Raw genomic sequence first — 24,371 nt, 5'->3', positions numbered from 1 at the left:
TCACTCTATTTACAAGCTGTACGACCTTGGCAAGGTACTGAACTTCTCCATGTGTTTAACCGTAATAGGTAAATAACGAATTATAGACGGGGCCCCTACCTCACAGGGCTGATGAATTCAATATGCTTATTATCTATAAGGGATTTGAAAGCCTGGGATCTGTGTTGCACATCTGGAACACATCTTGGAAGGTGAAAGTGGGAGGATCGGGAGTTCGAGATCATCCGAGGCTACTTAGAAAATTCAAGGGTAGCCTGAACTATGTAGGACCTTGACTGAGGGCTTGGAAAAAGAGATAAACAATAAGGACTCTGAAATAGTATCTACCCTGAGAGCTAAGCATTATCTAGACTCATTAATTACAATGCTTCTAATTCCAGGAAATTCTTTTAAAACAAAACAAAGAAGTAAAAAATAAAATGCATAGTTCTGGAGAAGGTAGAACAAAGGGGGGGGGAGGGGAGGCGTCCATCAGGTTCAGCAGTTTTAGCCATTCTGACCTTTGCTCCACTTTGGGAGAGAAAAGGGCCCCCGGGCAGGGCTGTGGAGAAATCTGAACTCAACTACATATTCACCTCGAAGATTTCTTCCCAGGAAAATCAGCAGGTAAAGAAACGTATTAATTTCCTAACTCAGAGGCACGTGTGTCGTCTTTGTGTTTATTTCCCTGTCGTTTTTTTGTTCCCCTTCCAAAACTTTGACGGAATGACTCAAAGGACAAAAAAGTCACAGTTACTAGAAAGAATCTAAAAATGCCACGAGATGAAACGGTCGCAGCATTTCTGAAAAAAAAAAACAAAAAAAAAAAAAAAAAAAAAAAAAAAAAAAACCTTCCTCCCTAGGGCCGAGATGACCGCGGAATGTCTACGCAACAAAGGAGGAAGAGAGCAACTCTTCTGAATGCCACTTTCTAATGCTCACTGGGAACCACGTGGAACACCGCGCAAAGCTTCGGGGACTTTCCTCGCGGGTCTGGGGATTTAACATGACAAGTGCTCGCTGGGGGAGGCCCTGCTCGACCCCGACCGCGGGCACGTGCAGATGCTGCTGCAGCATCGCTCCCCCGCGGCCTCCCACAGGCCCGCACGCCCGTGCAAACTGCGCCGGGCCTCCCCGAGCGGCTTTCCACGGAGGATTAACCCTGAGGATCACGACTCTCTAGCTTTCCCGTGTCACTGGCTCCCCACCGCGGCTCCCTGTCCCTTCCATCCCTCCCCGCCACGCGCACCGCAGGAAGGCGGAACCTAGTGAGTCGCCGTCACGTGGGCGCTGGACCAGCAGAGGCGCTCTGCGCAGAAGCGCTCTGCGCAGGGCCTGTGCGCGCCTCTCCGGGCTTTGGCGCCCGCAGCCTCAGTGGAAAATTTTCAGGAGACCTACTGAGGCTGCGCGGCGCAGGCCACGCCCCTTCCCGCCCGTTGCCTCTGCGCGGGTTCCTCCTTCCCCTGGGGAGCAACCCCGCCCCGCGCTTCTGCGCAAGCCCCGCCCTCCCTGGGGAAACCGCTGCGTAAGCCCCGCCCTCCCCGGCGAAACTGCTCGGTACCCCTCGGCCTTGACTTCCCGAGCATCTCTCGCTGGCCCGGGCGCCTGCGAGGCGAACTCACATGTGGCCGCCTGGCATCCTGAGAGGCGAGCAGCGGCGCCCTGGCGCCTCAGCCTTCGCCTGCGGGGCGCCGGGGCCTCAGCCTCGTCACCTCAGCTCCACACCTCCTGGATGGAGCTGGACGGAGGGAGGAACGGTTGGGGTGGGCAGCTGAGGCTCCATGAGGGGACCGACGGTGGCCTAGACAAAGCCCGATCTGGATCACCTTCCTCCCCAGGAAAATAAATAATATTCATTTTTTTCCCCATCCAGAAATATGGCTCACGGAATTTATCCCTGAGCAATTTTGAGGAGCTTGACCTCACTCACCCAGAGGTGACAAATGGCCACACCGTCCATGACATCCTTTGGCTGTAAAGAGGTGTGTCGTGTGTACGTGGTTCGCCTCAAGAGAACAAATTTGACAGTTTTAGCCACGGGATGGTCCTGGACGGTTCACTCGGGTGAGTGTTGCCCAACGTGAAGGCGAATAAAGTGGCCTTAGCTCTACTTAACCTCAGAGAGGTTTTACTTAAAACCGGATGCAGCCATCTACATGAGACCACATTGTGCCAAAGATTTCTGCCAAAACAGTGGGAGTTTCTGTGAGTAATCTCAGAGCCAAGCCTATAGATGCTCCCACCCCACCCCCAAGAACCAGAACTGCAGGTATGTTAATAAATCCTTATTTCTTCGCCTTGGGCGAAGAAAGATCAGGAAACTGAGTGAAGGCCAAGAAGGTAGTCCATCGTGGCCCAAAAGTAGGCACAGTATACCGATAAATCCTTGTCTTTTTCTTTGAACAAGAACACAGATTTTGGAGAATTGTAATCATTTAATTTTTTTTCCCAAAGCTATCGGATATAGCACAGTGTTCAAAACATACACCTTCTTAAGAGCACATGCTCCTTGTTTTCTCGATTACCTTTTCGTTCTAAGTGTGAGCATTCTGTCAGCCCGTGGCGGTGTGGACTTTTCAACCCGTTTACTGCTGATTAGCAGGTGTTGATGGAAGAACAAAGTCCATAAACCCTTTCTCTTTACTGTCATTCTTTCCTACACCTAGCAAAGTGGACCCCAACGGGACCATGGAAATGCCAGTGATAATTATTACAAACGCACCTAAATCAGCCATCCCTCGTTTTTTTGTTGTTGTTTGTTGGTTGGTTGGTTGGTTGGTTGGTTTTTCGAGACAGGGTTTTTCTGTGTAGCCCTGGCTGTCCTGGAACTCATTCTGTAGACCAGGCTGGCCTCGAACTCAGAAATCCGCCTGCCTCTGCCTCCCAAGTGCTGGGATTAAAGACGTGTGCCACCACCCCCCGGCCATCCCTCGTTTTTTTCAGGGAGGAGACAGAAACAGTGTTGATATTAGGTCCCTGGAAAGTTTTACAGCCTCGATAGCATTAAACAATTATACGAAAATATCTGTAAATCTGAATGTTTCTGAAAAGGTCTTTTAGGGCTAAGTGTCTAAGGGGCACCAGAATTTTATTCTTGCGGAGGAAAACATGCCTTGCACACAACACTGCTCACAAATACATGGTTTCACTGCATAATGTACTGTTTAGACTTGATTAAGTTCCTTGATGCTGTTCAATGGAGTGTGAAACATCACAGCAGTGCTTCCAGGAAACGTTATTTTTCTTAATGAAATTGACTCAGAGAATTGACACCTTTGTCATCCCCGCTACCCGATGGATGTCTGCCCTTTGATCCCAGAAACCACTCTGTTGCCATCGACCTGCAATCTTCGTGGAGGACACGCCCAGGATATTAAAGAGATTAGAATAAACAAAAAAGCTACTACCAGAAGTCTTAGAGAAGACCATTGAGGCTGAAAGTTGAGCTCAGAACGGGTGTCTGCAGACCTACTATGTGCTATAGTCTCATCTAAGCCAATTGTCATTGCATAGTATGTTTGTTGCAATTGTGTTTGGTGGTTGACAACCTCTGTCTGAATCTGGTGCTCACTGATTGGCTGTTTTGGCTGGCCAGCATCCAGAGTATAGCCCAGTGGTTCTCCCTGCCTGTCACCCACACTTATCTACAGTACTACCCTTCTGTGTGGAATCAGGACTTGTCTTTGTGGGTAATACCATATGGCAGAAGAGAGAAAAGTATCACAGAAGGTCAGTTCACAAAGGCAGTGTCTGCCTAGGTCTCTCCTCAATGGTCTGCACCAGGATAGGACAGCATCCATGTCATGGCGATGTCCAGCAGCTTCTGGAGGAGCATTAGAGAGGAAGCAGCTAGCTGGCCATGCCGAATTGCCCCCAGGTGAGTGATGGGTGCTGAGAGAGATGTTTCTGCTTTTATCAAGACAGCAGGGAACTATGCCCTGCTAGAGTCTGCAGCATTTTATTGAACCCTAAGCCAGAGCACCCAACTAAACTCTTGAATTCTGGTTGGCAGAAACCTTGAGAAATAGTTTTCAGACGGTAAGCTAGGATATGTTGTTACACAACTCATATCTAATGCAGTATTCTCCAACTTCAGAAATATGCCCTAATTGATCAGCAAAGTGCTCCATTATTATATTTCTCTGGGCTTAAGAGCCATTTTGCAGACGTTAAATTCTTCTTTCACTGAGCACCTTCTATACCTGATCCCAAGAATAGAATAATATACAGAGTGATAGGGGCGACGCGAGAAAGGAATTTTGTTTTTTAGGTTTTTCTATACAGGGTTTCTCTGTGTAACAGCCCTGGCTGTCCTGCAACTCCATTGACCAGGCTGGCCTTGAACTCACAGAGATCTACCTGCCTCTGCCTCCTAGGTGCTGTGATTAAAAGTGTACACCACAACCACCCATCCAGAAAGGAATTTTCTAGTGGACCCAGAAGAGATTAATACTGAGAAAACATAGACTATGATGATATGGATAAGACTGGAAGCCATTTTAGTAAGTGAAATCAGCCAAGACTTACATTGTAAGTGTAATTACACTGTATATACACTGTGTGACCAATCACATTGTAAGTGTAATTACACTGTATATACACTGTGTGACCAATCACATTGTAAGTGTAATTACACTGTATATACACTGTATGACCAATCACATTGTAAGTATAATTACACTGTATATACACTGTATGACCAATCACATTGTAAGTATAATTACACTGTATATACACTGTATGGCCAATCACATTGTAAGTATAATTACACTTTGTATATACATTGTATGACCAATCTCTTGTGGAATCTAAATTAGTTGAAAATTATAGAACTAAGGAATAAAACTGTGGGGCTGGAGATAGTTGATTAAATTTGGAGACAGCCAGCTATCAGTAGGTACAGTGTCTGTGAAACCAGCATGAGGACCTGGATTGACAGCCACAGAACACACATGTTTAATAAAGCTGATGTGCGGGGGAGGCAAGGACAGGGGGATCCCAGTGGCTTGGCTAGCCAGCCAGAATAGCCAGTCCATGAGCACCAGATTCCCCAAGAGATCTTATCTCAAGTGGAAAGTGACAGAGGAAGATTCATCACATTGAATTCTAGCTTTACAGGTGCAAGCATGGGTATGCATGTCACCTCCACCTCTACCTCTACCACCACCACCACCTCCTCCACCACCACCATCTCCACCACCTCTACCTCCTCCACCACCACTACCACCTCCTCCACCACCACCATCTCCACCACCTCTACCACCACCACCACCACCACCACCACCACCTCCACCACCACCATCTCCACCCCCATCACTACTAACACATCCTCCAACATCACCATCACCACCACCACCTCCACTACCACCACCACCTCCACCACCTCTACCACCATCACACATATATACACACTGAATAAAAAAAAATTTCAGTTAAATAGAGTAAGTTCACAAGCCATATTCTCTATCATAGTGACTATACTTATTTTATTCTGAATATTCAAAGAGAGACTTTAAGCACTCTTACTACCAAAAAAAGAGAACTAGGTGAGACAATTCGGATGTTACTTAACTTATTTGAACCTTTGCACCACGTAAAGATACTTCAAAACATTTTCGTAAAATATATAATTTTATTGGACAATTTAAGAATAAAACAAGAAAATATGGAACTCATGGAAAGGGTGTGGTTTGGAGGAAGAGGGAAGGGAGGAATGTAATTGTATTTTCTCTCCATGATGCTAGTGTTTAAGTTTGAACTTAGCACTGTCTTAGAGCAAGGGATCAGGCTTCATTTAATTAGACGAAACAAAGCCATCAGAAAGCAAGGCTTAGCTATTATTTTCATATTTGTGTCTTGCAGAAGAGTGGGTCTGAGAAGAAAAGAAGAGTGTAGGGGTTCCAGTATAGCCATAACTACCCTTCCCCACACACACAACAAAAAGCATAATGTTTTTATTTCATGTAGAAATACAGTAAAAATAAAACAGCGACTATCAACCTTGGCCACAGCACTTAGAAAAGTATTTTTGAGGCTACGTTATTTAAGGATATGAAATGGAAAAGGACTGGTAGAATAGAATAGGGCCCAGCAAAGGGCCCAGCCAGGTAGGTAAGGCATGGAAGAAACACAATTTTAATCTGATTGCAATTAAGGGGTACTAGAGGGCTTTAAGTTAGGGAAATAAATGGTTTCTCTCTTTAAGCAAGAAAACTGACTTATGTTCAGAGATTTTCTAACTGCTGGGTAGGAAATGGGCTGTGAGCAAGAAGAATGGAAGTCCGAACACAGATTAGGGTGCGGGCTAGAAGAACAATGGGCATGCAGGCGGTAAGTGGTAAGAGTCTATGTCTACATACTTTCAGAGGGAGAACCTGCCTGACTTGTGGGTTGAGAGCAAAGCCTGATGAGAGTCCAGGGTGGGCGCCTGCCTGGGGGGTTAAGCCTCTATCAATCACTGCTAGATTAGACAAGGGGCGGCTTTGATAGGGAAATCAAGAGCTCGTTTGTAAGGGATCTGACAGATGCCCTTCAGCCATGTTAGCCAATTGGTTTTTTGAGAAACGTGGAGAAACTCAAAACTCTTTGTTCAAAAGAAACTCAAAACTCTTTGTTCCTGCGTTGGTGAAATCAGGAGAGAGATAAAGTGATCAAACTGGATTAAGCCCCAACTTTTACCTGTTTACATTCTAGTGAAGGCAACAGCCAATCCATCAAACAAACAATCAAAAACCAGGACTTTAACATAATTGCAGGTGGCAATGGGTGCAAAAAGGAAAAGAACATTTCATTTATACACACATTTGAAGAGAACTTTTTCATAAGTGACTGGGCTGGATATGATTAAACAGAGGCTGCCCTGGCACATTTAGAGCTTTTCTCACTATTACCAGACCAAAAAAGAAAAAGAAGAAAAAAAAAAACCAGTATACAGACATCACTAAAAGGAGTGTCCAAACATCTTTATAGAATAAGATCACTCTCAAATGAAATCATGAAACACAGACAAGATTGGGCGCGTTCCGGGTGGTATGGCTGTAGACGGCATCACACACAGAAGCGCCAACAAAAGATGTGGCACTTAAGTTGAGGAAAGACAAAAGTCTTAAATATGTTAGAAAGTTGCAGAAACACCACATGAAGAACATTCGAATGGTAGGAGAGATTAAAATGGAAAACACTTTGTAATCGAAAACAATAAGCAGTACATTTTGGCAAAAACAGAGTATGAAAGGAGAATATTGATTACCTATTGATAAGTAGTAAACTATGCCAGCCGTACTGGTTTAAAACAATGAACAGTGATCACTTGTTTCTATGAGTCAAGAATCCCGGCTGGGCTTACCAGAGTCCCGTGCTGAAGGCTTCCCCTACAGACAAAATCACCTCAAGAATTGACTGAGCAGGAGCTGCCCACAAGCTTATTCTTGACTTCGGGGAAAGCTTCTGGAATTCCCTGGTTTTGCCAGTGGTATCAACTTTTGTCACATGGATCTTCCCATGGAGCAATTTAAGGCATGGTAGCTTGAGCAAGAGACAGGTGGTATGGCAAAAGAACAAGAAAGATGCAAGCCGCGAACTTTTTTAAAGGTTCTTTTATGTGTATGGCTGTTCTCTCTCTCTCTCTCTCTCTCTCTCTCTCTCTCTCTCTCTCTCTCTCTGTGTGTGTGTGTGTGTGTGTGTGTGTGTTCGCACGCATGTCGCAGGCGTGTGCATACATACACATGTGTGCACATGCCTGGTGCCCATGAATGTTGGAAGAAGGCATTAGACTCCCTGAATGGTGAGGGTTATGGATGGTTGTGAGCCACATGAGGGTGCTGAGAATCAAACCTAGGTCCTCTGAATGAACAAGCACTGAGCCATCTCTCCAGCTTCCATGAAAGTTAGTGTATTTTTGTAACCAAGTTAGCAGTACAGAGGTCAGAGCTAGGGCTCAACAGTGAAGATCGTGTGCTGTTCCTACAGAACACTGGAGTTTCCCAGCAGCCTTGTCCACAGCCCACAACCAGCACTGACCCTAGCTCCAGGGGATCCCATCCCTCTGGCTTCTCACACACACAAAGACAGAGAGACAACAGAGACAGAATGAGTAGGTTTTTTTTTATTTTTTTTTTTTCAAACAAGAAGTGATGTGCTGCTATTTTTGCTAAGGAAAGCTACATTACTAGGCCCAGTCTAGAGGATTTCCAAAAGGTAGGAGACTAGAAAGTAAGAGTTCATCACTAGCAGGGTAGAATTACAGACCAGGCCAAATTAGGGTTACAGATGCCCACCTCAGAATGAGACTTGCTGAAATGAAAGACAGGGGGAAACAGACCCACTGTAGGCTGAAGTATTGAATAAACAAACTTTTAAGGGTCACTCTTAAGTCTAGCTGTTTAACAGGTTGGGAAGATTAGCTAATTACAGCCTCCCAGGAAAACAAAATTAAAAAAAACCCCAAAACTCTATTTTATAAGGCAATAATGGTCAAATGATTCTATAGAAGGTAGCTATCCACTTGGATATTAATCTATTTGCGGGGCGGTGGTGGCGCACGCCTTTAATCCCAGCACTTGGGAGGCAGAGGCAGGCAGATTTCTGAGTTCGAGGCCAGCCTGGTCTACAGAGTGAGTTCCAGAACAACTGGGCTAAACACACAGAAACCTTGGCTGGAGGGTAGTGGGGGGGTGGGGGGTGGAACAAAACAAAAAACAAAAGAATAAAACAAAACAAAAAACACCCCACAAAACTTTCTGTCCCCTACGCTGACAATGTACTCAAGAAAAATCCATAGCTTTCGTGTGGCTACAGAATTGGCTACCAGATTGTTTTTCAGACTTCTTAGGTCCCAGCAAGAAATACATTTTACATCACAAAAAAAAAAAAAAAAAAAAAAACCCGGGTGTGGCAGCAAATGCAGAGGTTGTAGTTCCAAGTGTTAAGGAAAGGGGGCAGGGATAAGGAAAGTGGATACTGAGTTCCAGTTCAGCCCGGGCATGTTTTTGAAATTCTGGCTCAAAAATACCCTGCACGTACATTTTACACCACAACAAAAAAAATGCATCTTATTTAGTCAAAATACGAGTTTCACAGCAAAATGCTTAGTATTGCTACAGGCAGGATGCTGATTTCTCCCCATTCTATCCTACTCATTAAAGAAGAATGTTAAGCTGATTGGTACCCACTGAATTCAGTCTCAAACACTTGGTCCCTCTTTTGCAGTTTGAAAAATGCAGGGCATCATCTTTGCAACATTTGGTGATACAGTTGCGTCTGCTGCTAGACAAAGGAAAAAACAAAAGCAACTCAGTCGAGGTCTCACTGGGAAGACACTTGTGTTAGAATTTTTAAAAAAGATTTCTTTTTAGGTGTATTGGTGTTTTGCCTACGAGTTCATCTGTGCACAGGGCCACAGGGCGTGTGCTGCGGTCACAGCCAGAAGCCGGAAGAGGGCTTTCGATCCCCTGGAGCTGCAGTTAAATATGGTAGTGTTAGAGTTCAATTGTATAAATTGTTACACAAACCAGGCCACTTAAGAAAGAAGTGACATTAATGATTAAAGTAGGTGTGTCTCTGGGATAGAATTGTGTCTCCCCAGCACAATGTCACTGGGTTAGAGCTGGCTGTCAGAGTGGTGAGCTGCCATGTGGCTTTGGAGAACTGAATCTGAGTCCTCTGGAAGTGCAGCCAGTGTTCTAACCGCCGAGCCATCTCTCCAGGCCCAGTAAGTTAATTTTTGATTCACTGTTGGGAAGAATCAAAGTGGTGATAGAAAAATCACTTTTTTGCTTTGTTATGGTCATGTACTATTCAGTTTCTGACCATCCAGAAATTCGGATAGAGATGACAAGCTTCCAAGCCCCCTTTCTCCCTTCCTCCCTCCCTCCCCACCTCTCTCTTTAACTACCTTGTAGTATGAACCACCAAAAAGTCCAAAGGACAATAGGTCTAGTTGTATTGCAAATTGCAGCCATAACCAACAACCTACAGAACTTCCTGAATACCTCTGACAGGGCAAGAGATTTACCTAGAATGAAAAAGTGGTTTAAGACCTTCTGATTTTTATCAGTTGAAACCTGATAGAAAGGAATTTCCCAGGATTCCTCGAGTCCACCACCAAGCTCCCCCCCCCAACCCCCTTACAGAGGTTGATCCGATGTTACTAGGGTGTGCAGTTGGAAAGAAGGTAATCGAGACTTTTTTTGCTCCAATTATGTCAAATTCCTAACCTCCCCTCTGAGGAGAGTTCGGTCTCCATAGGGAGACTGTTGACACAAGATTACAAATGTGAACAATCTGAGGACTGTGCAAGATAGCACAGGTTTATGAAGTTAGAACACCACAGGGTTTAGAAAACAGAACTGCAAAAAGAGGTCTGAGGAGGGAAGCATTAATTAAGGCCAGGGGAAAAAAAACGCTTTCTTGGCTCTAAGTGACAGCGGCCCTTGAGAGGGGCAAGGGGACATGCGGCATTCTTGTATGGCTATTGTTTAAGTGTGGCTGGTGGGGCCAGAGGTTTAGGACGAGGAACCCAGTGTGTAAAGGGGAAATAGGGTCCTGCCCTGTCAATCACGAACACTGGCACAGGCCAAAGGCACCCCAAGTCTTACGTGCCACGGAAATAAGCTGCGTTACAGATTTCCTCAGGAAAACATTGAAGGCAAAAACTGTGATGACACCCAGCCCTTTCCTCTATGCCCAGCCCAGTCTCTCCCACGTCCCCCAAAGGAAGAGAACCCCAGGTCAAACTCGTTTGTTTATCCCTTCCTTCAAGCAGCATTTCTCTCTCCTCGGGGGTCTTTGTTCAACCGAAAGGGAAGGGCCCTCGCCTTTCCGGCAGCACCGAATATTCTAGTCTAGGGGCCCCCTGAGCAGCCCGGCTCTGCAAGACCACAGCTCCACCGGGGGATCCGGGCTGCAGAGCAAACTCCCAGGCCTACATTCCAACGAGGGCGCGCTCGCTGGAAGCCCGGGGAGACGGCTAACACTAGAGGTGGGGTGGTGGCAGGAGGGAAAGTGTCCGCCAAGAGGGAACGGGGCCCTCCTCGGCCAGCCCGGGACCCCTTATAAGGTGTGTCTGGCTGGCTGGTCAAACGCAACCCTCCCTAGTACGCTGTGGCACGTGCAACCCAAAAGTCTATCCGAAACGGAGCTGCGAGCCGCCCCTCATTCACCAGGCTAGTCCTGGAGAGTGGAAAGCACATCTACGTGGAAAGATCGAGAACACAATCCGGGCAGCCTGGCAGCGCCGGCTCGCTCAAGTTCTGCGGGAGAAAAACCCTTCACGTAAATCGGATCTTAAGTCACGGGCAAGGAATGGTTGGGGGGAGGGTGTAGGATACTGCACACGCGCCGGATGTGTGCCCCGAAACGCAAGCGTTGGACACTGGGCTGGGAGGGAATCTAAGGGAGCTGGCTCCTTACGGCAGCCGCGGGTGGCGGCCACCCACGGGGCTGCGGTGCCCCGAGCCGCGGGGAAGCGGGGTGCGGCTGGCCCCCGATTTGGGGTGCGGGGCAGCCGGGCGGGAGGCGGAGCCCAGGTGCTGTTGGTACACAAAGGGGAACGCCCGCGCCCCGCCCACTGACGCGGCGCCCCGCCGCTATAACTCGCGCTCAAGAGGCAGCTCCACACCGCGCCACGCCGTCGCCCGCGCCGCCACCCCTCACTCAGTCTCCGCCCGAGGATCGTGACCGCCATTCCCCCCGCTTCTTTCCTTTAATCATTAAATTTAAGAAAATAAAAATCCATCTCTTCTGCCTGTTGGATTGCGGGGATTTTTTTTTTTTAGTTTTTATTATTTAAAAGAAAAAAAAAAAAGAAAAGACTCCGTCACTGTTATTTTTCGTCTCGTTTTAACAATCCTGGTGTGACCCAGGCAGCCCCGTGGGAGTCGCTGCCGTGAGGTGGGCCAGCTCGCAGGGAGAACACCGAGGTGAGGCGGGGGAGGGGCGGGAGCGGGGGACGCGGGCGGCGGCGGGAGCGGGGCTTTGCGGGCACCGGGCCGCAACCTCCCGTTAGGGGGAGGGGGAGCCGCGCGCGGGTCGCCCGGCTACTGCAAGCGGGGTCTTGTGACTCGATTGGCTTGAAAATAATCGTGAAGTCCCGGCGTGGGGAAAGGCGAGCCGCTAGGGCTTGACAATCGCCCCTCGGTATTGCATCAGTTCCTCCCGGGGTAGATAGAGGAGGGGCCGGTGACCCGGGTACCCTGGGCAGCAGCGGCTGCCGGAGAGCTCGGCGTGCGCCCTGTAAACAAGCCCCAGCTGGGGCGGGGGCACGGGGCTCAGCGCCGGGGCGGCTGGAGGGGCGCCTCGGCGGGCGCATCTTTGTTCTCGCGGCCCCGCCGTCGGTACTTTTCCGCCCCTCGCCGCGCCCCCGCCCCTCGCTCGCCTGGTACTTTTCCACTCGCCTGGCGGGGGATGAATCAGCCGCGCTGCGCCGCCCGGCGGCGTCACGTGGTCGGGGGCGGGCGCCGCAGTCCTGACGCGCCGCCTTCTACCTTCGCAGGCAGCCTCGAGGGCCAGTGCGCCGCCAAGGACAAAAGGAAGCCCGCGCCGGCCGCCGTTCCTCGCGATCAGCATGAAGAAGACCGAGATGGGAAGGTTCAACATCTCCCCGGATGAGGACAGCAGCAGTTACAGCTCCAACAGTGACTTCAACTACTCCTACCCCACCAAGCAGGCTGCTCTGAAAAGGTGGGAGAAGTGCGCTTTGCAAAAAGAAAAAAAAAAAAAACCCAGCTTGCACACGGTTGCCTCGGGGCTGAGGGGATTGCTCAGCGGTTGCCGGCTAACGCTCACACCCAGGAACCAGAAGGCTCGCCCAGGACCCTGGTCTCCCTCTTGCTCACACAGCCCGGGAGAGAGTAGTTTCCTAAATAACCCGGTTATTTATTGCATGACGGGCAGTATTACCTTCTAGAACACCTAGACCATGTGAGAATTCCTGAGTTAACTTAAGCAGAACTGAAGGGCTATCTTACTTTAAACTCATAATAAAAACATCATTTTCATATCTTTCAGTTGGGTTACAGTGACCTTTTTTATAAAAGAAAAAAAATTTTTTTTTTTTTTGCAGCCATTATGTGGACGTGGATCCGGAAAACCAGAACTTTTTACTTGAATCAAATTTGGGGAAGAAGAAGTACGAGACAGACTTTGTAAGTGAACAATACTATAACGTGCCTGGCTTTATGGAGTAAAAGAATAGTGTTACTTTTAGATTTCAAATCTGACTTGCCCAAAGCTGGTTTTTCTCCTTTTAATTATTGTTATATGTTTGGTTATCGTTTCCCTCTGTATAGCATCCAGGTACTACTTCCTTTGGAATGTCAGTATTTAATCTGAGCAATGCGATTGTGGGCAGTGGAATCCTTGGGCTTTCTTATGCCATGGCTAATACTGGAATTGCTCTTTTTATGTAAGTATGTGTAAGTAGTGAGCCTGCCGTGCAGGGCAGTTAATATGATAAACGTATTCTTGGCTCCAGAAAAAAAAAAAAAAAGCAACTTGCAGTTCAGAGTAGTTGGTGTTAAAAATAAGTTTGAAAGTGTGAGAAATCCGAAACTGTTTTACTGTATATTATACGTCCTTGTTTGAGCAAGTTAGACAGAACATGGGGTAGCGCTTAAAACTGACGGGTTAAGGCCAGTCTTTCCAGAAGGTATTGTTAATTGTAAGAGAGATATCGATGATTCTAGAGTAATTAACTTTTGATCAAAGCGGAAGTGAAGTGGCTCCAAGTAGGTTCCATAAGTTGACTGTCTCGCCCTAAAACCTGTGACATAAGGAAAAGAAAGTTCAAGGTGTATAAGGTGTGGTGATATTTACCCAGCCTAGAACATATTTGTCTTAGAGCAAGTGAGTCATAATTCTTGGATGCTAAAAAGCAAATTCACTTTTTAAATATGTTTTTCCGGATACATGTGATTTGTGCCTGACTTTTAAATAAGAGCCTACTAATTTTTTTTAAGTTAATTGGCTGAACCTCTGTTCTTCAGAAGTCACGTTTGCAGGGTACCCATTTGGGGGGGTCACTTGCCCTTGGGTGATATGATTGGAGAGTGGTAGATTGTTGGTCAGCAGCAGAGCTTGCCTGGCGTGCATGATAGGCTTCTGGGATTTGAAACCCAGGGCCATCAGCAGTAGCAATTTAAAAAAAAAAAAAAAAGATGCTATTTCCGAGTACAAGAGTATGTATACATTTACATAGGTAGTTCTCATGTGTCAAAAGTTTCAGACTGCCTGTAGATTGTGGCTGACACAGTCCCTGTGGCGGTGTCTCTGACTTCACCATAGCCTCTACACTGAGGAGAAGTGCACACACTGGACAGCTGTCCCTTTTTTCTTTTTTTTTCCACAGTTAAAACATTTTGGTTAGCTGATTGATAGTCAGCACTCAAATTACTTTCTCTGACACCTTCGTAAGAAAAGCTATGCTTTGTAAAACCCCACACGGATGTTAAAGTCTGGCTTTGGGTGCTAGAAGCATTAAGGTGAAGATTTGGGGGTGGGGAGTTCTTGCCAAAACAAGGCCTCGGGAACTTTAGGTACAGAACATCCTGAGATTTCAGGTTTTGTTGGGAATTTGAACGGCCGCAATCAAAGTTAAATATTTGAAACCCTTCCAGCTCTTGCCATGAAAACTGAGAACAGTTTTTAAAATTCTACCAGTGTGGTCATTGGTAACTCTGTTTCGTAACTGAAAGTAAAGCCGATTGCATTACTCTTGAGCTTTTGGGGGTCCGTTTTAAAAGCTTACCATGTGTTTGATTAACCATTTTAATAAATGGCTAAATGATACCAAGATTGTGTGAGCTTTTTTTATTCATCCAAACTTAACATTGCATATAAAGGTGAATGGGCCAAAAGCCACATGCTGCCGACCTTGTACATTGTGTTAATCTTCAGGTTGAAAGTGACCTCCAGGGGCGTTGTCATCTCTGTCGGACACAGCACCTAATTTGCTCTAGTTGGTTTTTGTTTTAGTTTCTAATTAAACCACCCTTTTTCCCAAGAGGTCAAGCTAACAGTCTCACCCCAGAACCAGGGGTTGTACCTTAGGATGTACCTTAGGTTGTACCAGGCTGACCTTAGGATGGAAGTCACATTCCATGCTTTATGTACTGATGGTTTGTGGTGGTTTTATTTCTATTTATTTATTGACTTTTTTGCCAGCACCTCGCGTACTGTACAGCTTGCCCATACAAGGTCAAAATTTCCGTGACTGTCTCATTTGCCCATTTGCTGTTTTTGGTTTTCCTTTTAACCACTGCCTTGTCTGCTTTTTGAGACATGATGGGGAACCTGTCCCCTCAAAGAAGACAGTGGTGTTAGAATCCTTCTGGTTCTTCCTTTCCCTTGATTTTTCTCTGCCAACCCAAGGGAAAGCTGGAGCTGATGGTTCACTTGCTCTAGTGTTGAGAACTCACTCCAGGGTGCAGTGTCTTGTCTTCACAACTGTCTCCAGTTCAGTTTTTTAATCGAGTCCTACTGACTGAATGTTACTTCCACCCCTACTCATCTCCTTCCTCTTAGTCTCTGGTCCATGGGCTCTCAGCCTTTCCTGACCCATCTCAGCTGGATGGGATGGAGGCCTTGTGGACTAGGATTAATGGCAAGTTTTAAAGGAAACTGTTAGGACCTTGGGGCAGGCATACAGATAGTTATGGTGCCAGAATACAAGTTTCTACTCCTCTGGGACTTGGGGCTTTGCAGAGTCTCTTGCATTTGGCAGTGTGGACATTGCTTCTAAAGACTCACCTGCTACTACAAGTCAGTGTCAGTTAGGAGAGGGAGCCACACCAGCACTGTGTGAGACAGGGAGTGTTTGTGAGCGCGCAGCTCTGCTGATGTGTAACCAGATGCCTTTCCCTTTCTCAGAATTCTCCTGACGTTCGTGTCAATTTTCTCCCTTTACTCCGTCCATCTCCTCCTCAAGACGGCCAATGAAGGAGGTACAGTAGCTTTCTTGCTTTTTTTTCCTTTTCCCTTCTCCTTCCCCAAGTAATTGAATGTGTATCCCAATTTGAGGGGACAGGGATTTCAGGGTGCTTTATTTCTCTGTTCTTCCATCCAGGATCTTTATTATACGAACAGTTGGGACATAAGGCATATGGTCTGGCTGGAAAGCTAGCAGCCTCCGGGTCGATTACAATGCAGAACATTGGAGGTAAATTTTAAAGGGGCACTTTGGGTAGACTTCATTTAGTAGTACACAAGGTGGTGACACGTGACTGTGGTGTCACAGACCCCATTTTGCACTTGTAATGGTTTAATTTTGTTTTCCTCCAGCTATGTCAAGCTACCTCTTCATAGTGAAATATGAGTTACCTTTGGTGATCAAGGCATTAATGAACATTGAAGATACAAATGGGTAGGTGCTGAGTAAGGTTTCCCACAGAAACAATTGCAGAGACATTTTGGCCAAAGTTGGATATTAAAACAGTTACCCATGGATTTCCCAGGACTGGTCCCATGGAGAATACTTCTGAAAAGTGTCCCACACACTGAACTTTTGCAGCAAGCTGCTCTTAGCTTGGACTAGCAAATACCCAAACCTGAAACTTTTCTAGTGCCTGAATTCATCTCTTGTTAATATTGACGTTTGTTACGGCTGCTGAATATAGAGTTAGTTAAGATACTTTTTCTTCCAAAACCCAATCATGCTTAAAATAGTTAATGAAGAAAACCAGAAAATGCACAGCTGTACTTAGTGTAAAAAAAAAAAAAAGTTAACTCTTGTGCAAAGTTATTCATCCCAGTGGAGAAACCGGGTCCAATGCAAACAGCCAGGGCGCATTGGCTTCCCAAGCTGTTGCACACAGTTGCTGCCTCAAAGCAGAGACGTGGGGCTCTCCCCCTGCCTTTAGAGACTTACGTCCGGTCTCTCGGGGTGACTTTTCTGTGGGGTCCTCATTTCTGCCAGGAGTGGAGTGGAAATCTTGGGGGATTAGAACTTGAAAACACTGCTTTTTAAAGGAATGGCTTTATTTTGAGACAGGGTTTCACTGGTTAGCCCTGGCTGGCCTGGACCTCAAAGAGATCCGCCTGTCTCTGTCTCTGGGACAAAAAGTGCAAGTGTGTGTGTGTGTGTTTGTCATCACCACCTATGACAAGAATAGGCCTTGGGTACTTAGGAAGAAAAAAGAAACAGTGGTAGCACTTGGGAAATGGATCAGAAATGCCCCCTCCCCACCTTTTTGAAATCAAGGTGGGTCCAGGTGTTACTATGATAATGTGAAATAAAGTTCTGCTTGAGTTGGGGGTTCAGTCTGATTTGGGGGAGAGTGGTGGCCTGTGCATTTAAATCTTAAGTGAAAATCTCCTTATCAAAATACTTAACGAGCAGTCTTGCTAACAAGCATCTGGTGAATCAGTCCTGCTCTGGTTCCTCCTTCTCGATGTCGGACATTACAAGTTAACACTGCAGCGCCTGGTGCACAGTGTTCCTCAGAAGCACTGAAGATAAGCTCAGGCCTTGCACAGAGCGGCTTTGTTCCCTACGCTAGTATCAAGCTTTAAGAAGTGTTTTATGTTATGAATCAGCTGGCAGCCTTCCCAGAGCAGAGAGTAGTACAGAAGCCCATGAAGCAAACGGCCACAAAATCAGTCCTGTCTCAAATAAGGGATGCCTTTTTTTAAAACTCCTTCCCCAAAACTGTCCTTTTCGCATGCGGTTTGTGTGGTAGCTGAACTTGGTTGGCTGAGCTCGGCGTGCCGTCCGTTCATTTTCCACTTTCCTCTCTCCTTCCAGGTTGTGGTATCTGAACGGTGACTATCTGGTCCTGCTGGTGTCCTTTGTCCTCATTCTCCCATTGTCGCTGCTGAGAAATCTAGGTAAGCAAACACATTTCTGACCAGTGTCACCATGACCCCCTCAGCAGCCGCTAGCATTCTCCCAGAAACTACTGGAGGCTCTCAGCACCTGCTCTTCGGTGGCAGCGGGGCAAGACCCTTTAAAAGCTCCCGTTGTTAACACTCCATAGATGGCACTCTGCTGTCCTGTAGGCTCCGCCCATCTCTGTTTGACTAAAGCTGCTGCTCTCGTTCCTCTCCAGGATACTTGGGGTACACCAGTGGCCTTTCTCTGCTCTGTATGATATTCTTTCTGATTGTGGTAGGTAGTGGTTTTGTTTTCTTTAGAAAATACTTTCTTAAAGCCCCGTCAGACTACTCTGCCTCACTCACAAGTGCGAAATACGTTTGCAGGTGATTTGCAAGAAGTTTCAGATCCCTTGCCCTGTGGAAGCCGCTTTGATGGCCAACGAAACTGTGAACGGCACCCTTACCCAGGCAGCGTTGGCAGCGCTGGCGTCCAACATCACCGCGGCCGACACTTGCAGGCCACGATACTTTATCTTCAACTCACAGGTAACTTGGCGGCAGTCCTGTTTTCGGGGAAGAAATGTTTAGGGGAATAAAAGGAAACTGCCCACTGGGGATTTAAAAATATCTCTTAAGACAAATTGAGACTGGATGATAGGTGGCGTTTAAGGGGGAAAATAGGTGGAAAAATAGACAAAATCTCACGTTCTGTCGTAGACGAGGGAGTCAGGTGAAAGAATGGCATGACGTCGGAGCACATCTCGGATCAGATACAGGTCATAGTTGATAAATGGTTGGAGGATAGGAGTTAATCACACTTCCATCTTGGGTATGAAGATCCTCTGAGGTTTAAGCTGGGAACTGACAAGGGTGCGTCACCTGGTGTGAGTTTGAGGGGTGTGAATTGGCAGGGTGTGAACGGGGGCGGTGTGTCTCTTTCAGACTGTGTACGCTGTGCCCATCCTGACGTTTTCCTTCGTCTGCCATCCTGCTGTGCTTCCAATTTATGAAGAGCTGAAGAGGTAATTAATCTTTGCTTGATAAGACTAGGGGGCTGTGGGTACGGAACTTGCTTAAAAAAAAAAAAAACCGCTTGTGCTTTCTGTCATGGGTGTGCAGCCGCAGCCGGAGAAGGATGATGAACGTGTCCAAGATTTCTTTCTTCGCCATGTTTCTGATGTATTTGCTCGCCGCTCTCTTTGGATACCTGACCTTTTACGGTAAGTAGTGCCTAACTTAAGAAAGGGATTAAACTGACACTGTTGGGATAGTTTTACTGTAAAAAGGTTTCGGTCTGGTTTAATCCGCAATTCCTGGGGTCCAGGTTCTGAAGCGGATGCAAGCAGCTCGGTGTGATGTTTCTGCAATGGTTTTGGCTCTCTTGAGCCCATGTTCTCGGCTCCCAACTTTAGCTGTAACTAAGATACAACACAGACATGCGCGCGCGCGCGCACACACACACACACACACACACACACACACACACACACACTAAGCCAAGCTGGGATTTAGCTGTTTGGCCCCTGTTAGACCTCATTGGAGGTCTTATGGCTAAATCTCAGTATTTAGAACATTTTTTTCCTCCAATGTTACTTTAATTGCATTAACCGTAATTCCAGATTAATCTTATTAGCCTCTTAGTTTACAGTCATTTCGTGAGGAGCTAATAATTTTAGTGCAGATTTCACTGTAAGTTAGCCCTGCCACCTGATCCCCAGAGGAAAACCACACTGAAAGCCTGTCTCTGGTCTGTGTCCCCACAGAGCACGTGGAATCAGAATTGCTGCATACCTACTCCGCGATTGTGGGGACTGACATTCTCCTCCTCGTTGTCCGCTTGGCTGTGCTGGTGGCTGTCACCCTCACGGTCCCAGTAGTTATTTTCCCAGTAAGTAACCACTGGTTCCTGCAACAGCTACAAGGGTGGGTGTGGTGAAGAGGTTGGGCACGGGTGAGTAGAATACGGTGTGGATTCCAGATGATCCTGCGGCGGAAATCAGGAGTATCTGTTCCCTAGAAAAGAGCCACTGTCATCGATGCGCCTCAATTTCTTGCAAACTCTTGGCATTAATTAAAGCTGCATTGTTAAATAGTAAACAATGCTTGGCTTCCTTCCAGATCCGGAGTTCTGTCACTCATTTGCTGTGTCCTACAAAAGAGTTCAACTGGTTCCGGCACAGTGTCATCACTGTGACGATCTTGGCCTTCACCAATTTGCTCGTCATCTTTGTCCCCACGATTAGAGACATCTTCGGGTTCATTGGTGAGTTTTGATCGACGTGCCCAGAATATTTTAAAACTTAAAGTACGGATTCGTTGAGTTCTCAAATGATGCCCGTCGCTTTCCAGGTGCGTCGGCTGCCGCCATGCTGATCTTTATCCTTCCGTCTGCCTTCTACATCAAGTTAGTGAAGAAAGAACCTATGAGATCCGTGCAGAAGATTGGGGTGAGTGGTGTGACCGTAAACGAGTGCCTTGTCTCCTCTTCTTGTAAAGCTTTAGTAATGAACTAGTTCACAGAAGAGAATGGGTGGGGGAGGTGGGAACTCTCTGTGCAGTGGATGATGTCATTGCAGGGGAATTATTAAAGAACGGTGTGAAAGTAGTGGCAGCACTGTTGGTGCCCTGTACATGGGCACGCATGCACATCAAGGGTATATAGGCTCCAGGAAAGTGAAGTCTGTATAGAGAGCTCTGTGGGCCTGCTCTGAGTGGTTCAGTATTGTGTATTTATTCATAGGGTTGGTAGCCTCTTGTTTCAAAATTAGGAGATACACTTAGCACAAACCGTGAGCTTTGGAACCAGAATCCTAGCAAGGGATACTTCACAGTAAAAGCCTGCCAGCCCTCTGTCCACAACCATTCTGGTCTGAAGAATGAGGTTAGGAGTAATCTGGGGTGAACTTTTTGGGGAAATGAGCAAACTTGAGCCCAGGGGGCACCTGCAAACCAAGGTTACCTCCTTCCATCAGTGAGTTAATGCCAGGGATGTGAGTGAGGAATTACAGGAGTGTCTGGACCACTGAAGAAAATGCCCATCCATGAACCCTCCAAGTCTAACTCTCTTAAGGAGACCTTTTGCTTGAGGAAAAAAGAATGAAAAATTACAGAATTCAGAAGGCTTCAACCGTACAGGCTTTTGTGCTATAAGTAACACAATTTGATCACTTTAAAACAGTTTATATTGGGGTGGGGATTTAGCTCAGTGGTAGTGGCACGTACACGCCCCCCCCCCTCAGGTTCAGTCCTCAGCTCTGAAAAGAAAAAAAAGACAAAAACCAAAACAGTTTATATTTAGTCAGGTGAAATTAGAATATTCGTAAGTATTAGGGTGATTTGCTGATGAGTCTTCTGCCTCTTGCAGGCTCTGTGTTTTCTCTTGAGTGGCATCGTGGTGATGATCGGAAGCATGGGCTTGATTGTTCTGGATTGGGTCCACGATGCCTCTGCAGGTGGGCATTAATGACCCCACTCAAAACTGGATGGTCCATCTGCCTGCCACGTTGAGTCGCCTCTCAGCTCAGATTTCACCTGATGCTTTCAGGTCACTTCCTTTTGAAGTGCAGTCTCCTCGCTGGTTCTTCTGAATGCAGAATAAGTGAACTTTTCTTTCTCTTTGGTTTTTTAAAAGAAGCTTATCTGTGTGTTAGGGAATGGATATTGACAACAAAAACCACGAGCCTTGGGGTAAGGGAAGTGACAAGTGTATTCCATTCCAGAGAATGGACGAACTTTTAACTTTTATCAAAGCCACATGTTTGGCTGTCTCATTGTTTAACTTGGATATTTTATGATTTTACTTGAATGTGCCTAATGGAGCCATTCGATGTGAGAAACACTTCTTAATTTACAGCAAAGTATTGAAATAAGCATTGAGAAAAACACTTATTTTTTGTACCAAAAAAAAAAATACTTTAAAAGACCTCAGAAGCACTATTTTACTTTGAAGAAACTGCATTTTTGAACTTTATCCAGAACCAGTTGTCAATAAACTCCGTAAAACAATTTCATTGATATTTAAAAATGAATATTAGTGTTAAGAAATTATTTGCCTTTTTTGTAGGCATTGTGAGCCAAATACTTTTTTACCCAAAAATCGTTTTCGGGGAAAAAATGTTACAAAAAATTGTACCATGAATTAGCATGGTTTTGGTTTTGTTCATTCAGATTCATTTGAAGGATAATTGATGATGGCTGCACCAAATCAGGTGAACTCCGTTCATCAATTTTTTTGCCTCCAGATGATTGGGTCATTAAAAAACTAAGATGTTTATGTCATCAATTAGGCTGGGAAACAGTGCAGAGATTTCTGTAGGAAATGAAATAACTGATTTTGAGGTACCAAATAGTGCAATTGGGTAAAACAGGGTTTATTCAGTTGCATCTGTCTCCAGAGTTCTATTGTCAGCTCTGGGTCGTGCGTTTGGGCCCATCCTTTAAAACATTGCTTCCAAAAGTGAAAACGGGCATCTGATGGCAATAGGCCCAAACTGTCCAATAGAAAGCAGAACTTTCAAACGCTCACCTACTGGAAGCGTGACTTACTTGACAACACGTGGCCCAGTTGTGCTTCTGCTGTGTCTATAGCAGAGGTCTAAATGGCAGGCTGCACCATGCTGGTACACTACACTGCACGCTCGCTTCAGAAAGGTCACTGGGTTTCTCATGCAGTAAGCTTTCTAAAAACTCGCACTGGATTGTCGTCTCGTTCTCGTACAATGCAGAATTATTTGTTTACATCGAACAAATGATTAGCTCGGGAAGTAGTACAAGCTGGTTGTACTCGGTTTCTGGTCCAACTGCATGCTTGCCTTTCCATTTCAATTCCAGTTAAAAGTGAAAACATTACTTTGAAGCTTGGCTTTAAGAGCACATTTACTGTATGTTAACAGTGTATGGTGAATATATTATTAAATAATGTGGTACTTTGCTCACCAGGCATAATGTCTAAGATCTAATATACATAATTCCATTAAGTGGTGGAGGGAAGCAAGTGAAATCTATTGGTCGTCTGGCTCATGAGATTTTTCTCTTGAACTAAGTGTTTTTAGTTTGAGTCAGGGGCCAGAAGAAATGTGACACACATGGTTTTTGTTACAGTCTTGTGTATTGTATATGTGACTAAACTCATAGGCAAGATGTGTCTGCTACTAAAGACCTTTGCAGACTGGAAGACATCTGGTAGTGCTACATACATTGGGTGCAACCAATGGTCAGTTCTGCCCTGAAGATGAAACCCTTGGGGACCATGAAGATGCAAAGGCAGTGAGAAGACACTCCACCTGCTGCTTTAGTGTCATCCAAATCCAGAACCTCACCTGTAGACAAAGACTTTGCACTTCCACTTGAAGTCCTGGAAAGAGTCGCCGGTAAGATCTGCCAGGGGATGCTGAGAAACAGGCGTCTAAGAGAAGGTGCCATGGCAACAGGGAATCCTCCTGTTCACAGCCAGTCAGTGTGGAGAGACTTCCCAAACCTTTTGTGAGGGAACATGATGGAAGGTTCCAAAATGAATTTCAGGCCAAATTCCAATGCTTGGGGCTACTTTATCTGCCTTGAGGTTCCTAAACTGAGTTCTCAGTCTTGAGCAGTCTTCAGTATTAAAACCACTGTCCTGTCACCTCAGTTTGCATTGCTGTCTTCCACGGAACGTTTCAATAACTGTACTGTTATTTATAGAGCAGCATTAATCCATTAAAGCTAACCTATTTTTCAATATTTATGATAAACTGTACATACATGTCCATATGTATTTGTAAATAGATTGTATATACTGTCGGAATTGGGTCTTGGGTTCAAGTGTATATATTCCCCCAAGTTTCTTAACTGCATTTTGATGAATTTACATTATATATAAATCCCGCCAAATAACTTGTACAGAAAATTCAATATTAGAAATTGACATTGTGTATACTACTAAAATTGAAAATAACTCGTTTGAATTGTATTTGCAATGAACTGGTTGGACATCAACTTAAGTTCACATCTAATTAAAGCTTTAAATGAGGTCTAAATTTTCAAAATGCAGTAGCCACAACATGGCTATCTGGTGACATGTCAAATGTAATCTCAATGAAAGTCACGTGAACTCCTTGAGTGTATGTACATAGTGTAAATGTCCCCGCTGTACTGTTAGAGGCTAAGTTGCCCGTGAGGCCTGTGAGGGAGTGAGTGCTACACCAGTTTCAATGAAACCACGTATGTTTGTTTTAACTGAACTAAAATAAATACCTGCTTAATCCTGAGTAGCCATTTTTCCTTCTGGGTAATGGGGTGCATCTGGAGGAAAAAACTGGTTTCCAAAGCTAGGGAGGAGGCGGTCCAGGCTCATCCCTGCTGGTGGTAACCAGTCACCTGTAGTGCGTCCAAGTGAACAGCACTGCACATCGGTGTTAGAAAGCAATCCTGATGCACAGGGGACATTAAGGAGGCTTAGGTCTGAGAGGAAGGCATGGTCTTGCTTAGCAACCTGAAAGGCAACATGGATTAGCTTAGGTATAACCTGGTCCTTTCAGGTTTAGAAGATAATAAAACAACAGAAAAGGCTTGAGAGATTCCAAAGACACAACTCTGAGAGAGTTGTC

General features: G+C 45.8%; 1 protein-coding gene across 2 annotated transcripts; it reads left to right on the top strand.

Moving 5' to 3' along the window:
- The first annotated feature begins 11,573 nt into the window (after positions 1 to 11,573).
- On the top strand, positions 11,574 to 24,032 carry Slc38a2 (solute carrier family 38 member 2). Of its 2 annotated transcripts, XM_034516080.2 has the most exons (16): positions 11,574 to 11,897; positions 12,470 to 12,657; positions 13,040 to 13,121; positions 13,266 to 13,381; positions 15,844 to 15,917; positions 16,040 to 16,132; positions 16,255 to 16,336; positions 17,717 to 17,799; positions 18,021 to 18,079; positions 18,172 to 18,333; positions 18,730 to 18,809; positions 18,907 to 19,007; positions 19,551 to 19,675; positions 19,906 to 20,050; positions 20,137 to 20,234; positions 21,152 to 24,032. In XM_034516080.2, exons 2-16 carry the CDS (start codon positions 12,542 to 12,544, stop codon positions 21,248 to 21,250), a joined length of 1,515 nt encoding a protein of 504 aa, XP_034371971.1. In that variant the 5' UTR covers positions 11,574 to 11,897; positions 12,470 to 12,541; the 3' UTR covers positions 21,251 to 24,032. The 2 variants fall into 2 exon arrangements, with proteins under 2 accessions (XP_034371971.1, XP_034371973.1); XM_034516082.2 differs by lacking the exons at positions 11,574 to 11,897; positions 13,266 to 13,381 and having other exon boundaries at positions 12,486 to 12,657.
- Positions 24,033 to 24,371: the final 339 nt, after the last annotated feature.

The sequence above is a fragment of the Arvicanthis niloticus genome, chromosome 13 (genome assembly GCF_011762505.2).
Source record: "Arvicanthis niloticus isolate mArvNil1 chromosome 13, mArvNil1.pat.X, whole genome shotgun sequence".
Taxonomy (NCBI): Eukaryota; Metazoa; Chordata; class Mammalia; order Rodentia; family Muridae; genus Arvicanthis; species Arvicanthis niloticus.
The sequence above is the reverse complement of the archived record's forward strand: the minus strand, read 5'-3'. Positions and strand labels throughout refer to the sequence as shown.